The sequence below is a fragment of the Crocuta crocuta genome, unplaced genomic scaffold (genome assembly GCF_008692635.1).
Source record: "Crocuta crocuta isolate KB4526 unplaced genomic scaffold, BGI_CrCroc_1.0 scaffold6, whole genome shotgun sequence".
NCBI lineage: Eukaryota > Metazoa > Chordata > Mammalia > Carnivora > Hyaenidae > Crocuta > Crocuta crocuta.
This window is the reverse complement of record NW_027531917.1, coordinates 4708564-4716742: the sequence shown is the minus strand read 5'-3', so window position 1 is coordinate 4716742 and position 8179 is coordinate 4708564. Positions and strand designations below refer to the sequence as shown.

The 8179-nt window shown below is 38.0% G+C and overlaps 1 protein-coding gene across 1 annotated transcript; it reads left to right on the top strand.

Moving 5' to 3' along the window:
* Positions 1-543: 543 nt before the first annotated feature.
* LOC144240521 (olfactory receptor 5H2-like) lies at positions 544-1473 on the top strand. Its single transcript, XM_077774897.1, has one exon. The coding sequence runs from the start codon at positions 544-546 to the stop codon at positions 1471-1473; it is 930 nt and encodes a 309-aa protein (XP_077631023.1).
* Positions 1474-8179: the final 6706 nt, after the last annotated feature.

Sequence of the window (8179 nt, the reverse complement as noted above, 5' to 3'; positions counted from 1 at the left end):
CCAGTGGATAGCAGTAATATCTTCCTGACTAGTATTCCTGACCTCAATTTCTTCTCTCTGCAGCCTATTTTTTACACTACCACATATATTCGAAAAAGAATCTTACAATGCCACTCCATTCTCTTACATTTTCAGTGAATGCTTATTCCCTGATGAATAATGTTCAAGATCTTTCCTGGGCTATTCAATTCAATTTATATCCCAGGCTCTTCAAGTTTCTTTTCCCTTCACCCTACAACCACGTCCCAGACATAGACTTTGCTTTTCATAGGCAATCCTATCCCATAAATTTAGCACATATGTGCAACGCCTTTCATTTTCTCAATTCTGTTAACTGTGCCACATTTTGAAAGTGCAACTAAATTTATTTTCTAGTCCCCAAAAGAGATTCCATCTATTACATAGGTAATACACAAAACTGAAAGGGCATTCTGATGTGCATAGTTGTATCTCAAATCTCCTCCCCATATTTTCACATTATAAATTCTTATTGACATTTAAAACATGTATTCCATTTCATTTCAGGCAACACCCAGTGAGAACATGAGAAAAGAAAATGCAACACTGCTGACAGAGTTAATTCTCACAGGACTCACATATGAACCACAGTGGCAAATCCCCCTATTCCTGATGTTCTTGGTTATCTATTTTCTCACCATTGTGGGGAACCTTGGTCTGATTGCTCTCATATGGAATGATCCTCAGCTTCACATCCCCATGTACTTTTTCCTTGGGAGTTTGGCATTTGTGGATGCTTGGATGTCATCCACAGTGACCCCCAAGATGCTGGTCAACTTCTTTGCCAAGAGTAAGATGATCTCTCTCTCTGAATGCATGGTACAGTTTTTTTCCTTTGCAATCAGTGCAACCACGGAATGCTTTCTGCTGGCAACAATGGCTTATGATCGCTATGTGGCCATATGCCAGCCATTACTTTATCCAGTAATCATGTCCAGTACAGTAAGCATCCGGCTGTTAGTTTTGTCATTTTCAGGTGGTCTTCTTCATGCTATAATTCATAATGCTTTGTTATTCAGATTAACCTTCTGCAATTCCATCGTAGTACATCACTTTTATTGTGACATTATACCATTGTTTAAGATTTCTTGTACTGACCCTTCTATTAATATTCTGATGGTATTTATTTTCTCTGGGTCAATACAAGTATTCACCATTTTGACTGTTCTTGTCTCTTACACACTAATTCTTTTTACAATTTTAAAAAAGAAGTCTCTACAAGGCATAAGGAAAGCTTTCTCTACTTGTGGAGCCCATCTTTTATCTGTTTCTTTATACTATGGCCCCCTTCTCTTCATGTATGTGCGCCCAGGATCTGCACAGGCAGATGGTCAAGATATGATCGACTCTCTATTTTACACTGTCATAATTCCTGTGTTAAACCCAATTATCTATAGCCTGAGAAATAAGAAAGTCATAGATTCGCTGAGAAAAATGCTAAAAAGAAATACTTAGTACTCATGCTACTAATATCTGTACTTCTTCCATTAAAATTACACAAAACTGTGCAGACTAGATGTTGCTATTTGTTGATTAGTGTTTAAAGTTTTTGCAGTTATAATTGCCTTAGTATTCAAGTGATTTAAGGTCGGAATACTAATAACCATCTAAATATGTGTGTATTTTATTCAAAATATAGAAAGAATTTTAATTAAGTGTTCCTGTCATACTATAATAATTAAGAAAACATATTTTGTATGTTTGTATGTTTTCAATGTGGCTTCAGAAAAGCATTAAGCACTGTAATAGTGTAATTCCTCTGACAAGAATTTGAATATAATACCTTTGGCAGTCATACAGCTGTGTAGCCTGAAGACTCACATCACATTTCATTCCATAGTGGAGTCAATGTTGTGTTTGAGTGAACACAGGCAAAAAAGTATAATGAGGGATCCAATTTCAGTCTACCCCTGCCCTTCCTCTCTCACGACTAATTCCATATACAACCCTATTGAAACCACTGAGGCTCACACATGAAAACAACTCACATCTGCCTTTTGTAATATTCTTATTACTTCTCAAACATCCTGTTGATATCCTCTTATTTCATAAACATTGCTTTCAGATTATTCTTCATAAACAGAAATCTGATTCAGTATATCCCTCTTGAATAACTTTTCACGGATTGTCGTATCTACCAGTTTATGTGTATATAAAGCATACATATGTAGAAATCTACATATGCATATGTATATATTTTATGTTCACATATATGTACAGGTGATATGATATATAGATGATATATAAACATGTCTACCTCTTTCCATATATTATTCTGCATTTGTGACCATGACAGTATTTGAGGTACTTCCCAATAAAATCTTGATTTGATACATAAGTCTCTTTCCTCACAATTCTATTGAACTTCTAAGTTACTAAAAGTCTGTACACTTCCAATGTTTNTTCATTAGCTGTCATTTCTTCTTGGAGTTTCTTTGGAGGAGAGGTCTTTCGTTTCGTCATTTTAGTTAGCTTTCCGGCTCTTGTTGGTTTTAAAGACCTGTTATGCTCTCTGTTTCTATGAGCGCTGGTATATCCAAGAAGACTCTTTGACTTTCCAGGGCCTATCCTTTCAGAGAGTGTTTTTTGAATGGTGTCTCTTGGTCTCTCTTGTTGGGACCTTGGTTATTTTATTTTCCTATTTGTAGTGATATTTGGGACTCTCCACCTTGTGTACTCTGGCTTATTTCTTGAGGTAGCTCTGTTAAAGAAAACAGACAGACAAACACACAGGGAGCAGGAGCACACAAACGCACAGGCTGATTCAACTAACATGCAAAGCGAGAGGGAAAACGAAAAAGTTAAGAGAAAAGATGGAGCAGGGAGGGCGAATAATATGGAGTATAAAGTACATAAATGGGTCAAAAAAGGGGAAAAGGAAAGAGGAAAAAAAAGAAGATAACCGATGGACAAAGAACGGTTTAAAGCATATACCTGGATTTCCCAGCTACAGTTAAATAGCCGTGTATATGCAGTGCTGGTTGAAGAGCATAGAGAAAGAGAGAGAAGGCAGGGCGGGATGAGGCAAAATTGGAAATAGAATGAACAGGCAGAAGGGATAAGAAGCTTTTTTCAAAGAGGTAAAGGGTAGAATATGGTTGGATAGGTGAGAGAAGGATGCTGGAATTATCCAGAGAAACTATATAGTCTAATTACTCCTGAGAGAAAGAGATTAAAATGTCGGTAGGTGTAGAATTTACATTTACAGAATGGACTCATTGTGACTGTTTAAGCAAGCTGGCGACCAGAGTTAATCAGGTCAGTGTTCTGGGGAAAAAAGAGAGAAAAGAGAAAGAAGAAGAAAAAGAAAAACAAAAGGGGGGGAGGAGGGCAGCTCTTAAGCAGGGATGGGCATGGCATGATCCAATGCCTCAGGCGGGAGTTCTGCCTTGGCGGCTGTGGGGAGGAGAGTGACGGTGCTCCAGTCCCTTCTTGAACCAAGCGCTGCACCTCGTTTTTTTGGGCGTGTAAACTCCCTGTACCCGGGGTGCATCCAAAGTTGGTTGCACTCTTCAACCCAGGCCAGTTCCATTCTCCAAATCCCAGTCCACGCGCCCTGCTGAAATTGCCATAGACTCAGCTTCCCAGGTAACCCTCTTGGGGCAATTCCAGGCCCCCTGCCAAGCTCTGGGGGTGGAGTCAGAATCGCTGCTTCCTTCTGTGGGTCGGGCTGGTGAGCTTGGGCGGGGGCTTGCTTGCCGAGTGCACTGAGCCCGAGCCCCCTGGAGTGAGGAAAACCAGGTTCCCTCTATGGCTCGTCACCCGAAACACGAACTCACCGGCAAATTTCCCAGTTTTTAGTTCTCTGCCTTCCCTCTCGAGTTCCAGCCAGCCAGGAGCGCGGACGCCCGGTGTCCGCGTGGCTCTTTCAGGGGCCCCAGCCGCCCAGGAGCTACAATGGCGGCAGGCGCGCCACCACTCTGAAGTCCAGCCGCCAGGAGCCAGCACAAAGAAGCAGTTTGTGTGCTCAGCTCCCCCGGGACCAGTTGGCGCGAGGGGACCGGACCTCGCAGGTATTTGGCAAGTACAGTCTTTCTATGCACCGAGCGGAGGTTTTTCTGTTTCGGACTCTCTCTTTTTCCCCTCTCACTCCCCGTAGAGGGTAGAGGGGGATCGCCTCCCACCCTGGAGTCTCCGATCCCGGCCCGATTTTATCTTCCCCAGTTCGCACTCACGTTAGAAGGCTCTCTCAGTGGATTCTGCGTCCTTTTTCTCCCAATCTCTCAGGTTTTGTAAGGTTTCCAATGGCTTCAGATCTTTTCCGTGTGATGTATGGGCGCGAGTGCAAGTACGGAGCTCCTTACTCCTCCGCCATCTTGCTCCTTCCTCCTCCTCCTGATATGTTTTTGTTCATATGGTCTCTCCACAGAGAATCCTTCTTCAAGTGTACTATCTTCACATACAGTTGAAATAGTGTCCTTTCTTCAAGGTCATTCTTAAATATTACAGCTTCCTTAATGCATTTTCAGATTACACAGAAGACAGAAATGCTCACTTGTTTGAGACACTGCACATATTTTATTTATTCTTTTAGGCCACTAATATAATTACTTATTTTTTATAAGCTCTCTTATTTTAGTTATTTTTATTTTTTTACAGTTTTATTTTATTCAGCTAGTGCACATCACAAGTGCACTCCTTAATCTTCATCACCTATTTTACCCATCCTCCAACTCACCTCCCCTCTGGTAACCATCCATTTGTTCTTTATAATTAAAAGTCTGTTTCTTGGTTTGTATCTCTCACTCTCTTTTTTCCCCTTTTGCTGTTTGTTTTGTTTCTTAAATTCTACATATGAGTGAAATCATATGGTATTTGTCTTTCTCTCATTGATTGACTTCTTTTAGCATAATACTCTTTAGCACCATCCATGCTAAAGCAAGATTTCGTTTTTATTTATGGCTGAATACTATTCCATTGTGTGTGTAATATATAATATATAAGATATTATATATATATAATTTCTGTATCAATTTATCAGTCAATGGACACTTGGGCTGCTTCAATATCTTGGCTATTGTAAATAATGTTGCTATAATTATAGGGGTGCATGTATCCCTTTGAATTAGTATTTTTGTATTCTATGGGTCAACACCCAATAGTGCAATTGCTAGATCATAGTGCATTTCTCTTTTAACTTTTTGAGAATCCTCCATACTGTTTTCCACATTGGCTGTACCAGTTTGCTTTGTCCCCAAGAGTGTAAGTTATTTTTCTCCACATCCTCACCAACACCTATTGTTTCTTGTGTTTTTGATTTTTAGCTATTCTGACAGGAGTGAGGTGGTATCTCGTTGCAGTTTTGATATGCATTTCCTTGATAATAAGTGTTGATGAGCATCTGCATGTCTTTGGAGAAATGGTTGTTCACATCTTCTGCCCATATTTTAATTTGATTATTTGCTTTGGGGGTGCTGAGTTGTGTAAGTTCTTTTGATACTAATCCTTTATCAGATATATCATTTGCAAATATCTTCTGCCATACCATAGATTGCCTATTAGTTTTGTCAACTGTTTTCTTTGCAATGCTGAAGATTTTCATTTTGATGTAGTCCATATAGTTTATTCTTGCTTTTGTTTCCTTGCCTCTGGGGACGTATCTAGAAAATAAACTTGCTATGACTGATGGCCGAGAGATTACTGGCTGTGTTCTAGGATTTTTATGGTTTCAGGCCTCACATTTAGGTCTTTCATCCATTTTGAATTTATTTTGTGTATGGTATAAGAAAGTGGTCCAGTTTCATTCTTTTGCATGTTGCTTTCCAGTTTCTCAACTTCGTTTGTTGAGCAGACTGTCTTTTTCCCATTGCATATTCTTGCCTCCTTTGTTGAGATTAATTGACCATGTAATTGTGGTTTTTATTTTATTTTATTTATTTTTTTTATTTTTAAGAAATCTTTATTATTTTAGGACAGCTTTAGGTTCATAGTGAAATTGAGGGGAGAATACAGAGGGTTTTTTTTTCCATTCACACCCTCCCCACTCACACACATAGTATTTTATTTTTTTTGAGAGAGAGAGAGAAAGCAAACATACAAGCAGGGGAGAAGCAGAGGGAAAGGGAGAGAGGGAATCTAAAGCAGACTACACAGTCAATGCAGAGCCAGATGGTGCAGGGCTCAATCTCATGACGGTGAGATCATGACCTGAGCCAAAATCAAGAGTCAGATGCTTAACCAACTGAACTACCAGGCACCCCTAATTGTGATTTGATTTCTACATTTTCTATTCTGTTCCACTGATTTTCTATTCTGTTTCATTTTTGTACCATACTGTTTTGATGAATACATCTTTGTAATAGAACTTGAAGGCTGGAATTGTGATGCCTCTAGTTTTGCTTTTCTTTTTCAAAATTGCTTTGGCTATCCAGGGTCTTTTGTGGTTCCATACAAATTTTAGAATTGTTTATTCTAGCTCTGTGAAAAATGCTTTTGGTATTTTGAGAGGGATTGCATTAAATTGGTAGATTACTTTGGGTAGCATAGACAATGGAGTATTTCCATTTCTTTATGTCTTCTTCAATTTCTTTCATCTATGTCTTATAGTTTTCAGAGAACAGGTCTTTCATCTCTTTCGTTAAATTTATTCCTAGGTGTGTTATTCTGGTTGCTGATGTAAATGGGGTTATTTTCTCAATTTCTTTGTGCTGCTGCATTATTGGTACATACAAATGAAACATACGTCTTTACACTGACTTTGTATCCTGCAACTTTACTAGAGTTTATCAGCTCTAGCAGGTTTTTGTTGGAGTCTTTTGGGTTTTCTATATATAGAATCATGTCATTTACAAATAGTGAATTTTTTACTTCTTCCTTACCAATGTGGATGTCTTTTATTTTGTTGTTGTTATTGTCTGATTGCATGACTAGGACTTTCAGTACCACGCTGAATGAAAATGATAAGAGTGGACATCCTTTTCTTATTCCTGATCATAGAGAAAAAGCTCTCAGTTTTTCGTCACTGAGGATAATGTTAGCTGTTAGATTTTCATTGATGGTCTTTATTATGTTGAGGTATGTTCCCTCTAAGCTTATTTTGTTGAGGTTTTTCATCAAGAATGGATATTATAGTTTGTCAAGTTCTTTTTGTATGTCTATTGAAATGAACATAGTTCTCACCCTTTCTCTTATTAGATGTGATGTATCTATCACACTGATTGATTTGGGAATACTGAACAATCCTTTAAAACCAGGATTAAATGTCACTTGATCATGGTGAATGACTGTTAATGTATTTGGTTTGGTTTGCTAGTATTTTGTTGAGGACTTTTACATCTATGTTCCTCAGTTAGAGATACTGGCCTGTAGTTCTCTCTCTCTCTCTCTCTCTCTCTCTCTCTCTCTGAGGACTTTTACATCTATGTTCCTCAGTTAGAGATACTGGCCTATAGTTCTCTCTCTCTCTCTCTCTCTCTCTCTCTCTTTCTCTCTCTGGTGTCATTATCTGGTTTTGGTACCAGAATAATGCTGGCCTAATAGATCATCTAGAGCACTGACATATTTCAATTTGAGGTGTCTCTCTCTTTTTTTGACTGAATGTTAACATTCTTCTGAATGGTACTGATAAATGGTTCAGAAGAAAAATTAAGTGAAATAAAGCAGTAATATTTATTCATGGTGATCAATTTATTCAAAGTCATAGAATGACTTTGCAAGTATTCTTTCCTTTTCTATATTTTGATATAGTTTGAGAAGACTAGGTATTAACTCTTCTTTAGACATCTGGTAGAATTCGCATATGAAGCTCTCTGGGTAGACTGTTGTTTGTTGGAAGTTTTTTGATTACTGATTCAATCTCATTGTTGATAATCAATCTGTTCAATTTTTATACTTCTTCCTTTTTAACTTTTGGTAGGTTATATGTTTCCAGGAATTTATCCATTTTTTCTAGGTTGTCCAACTGTTGGCATATAAATTTCATAATATTCTCATAATTATTTGTATTTCTGTGGTGTTTCTTGTTTTTTCTCTCTCATTTGTGATTTATATTTTAGTCCTTTCTGTTTTCTCTTGATAAGTATGGCTACAGATTTATCAATTTTATTGTTTTTTCAAAGAACCAGCTCTTGGTTTCATTAATCTGTTCTGTTGGTTTTTGTCTGTTTCTGTATCATTTATTTATCCTTTAATCTTTATTATTGCTTTCCTTCTGCTGGTTTAG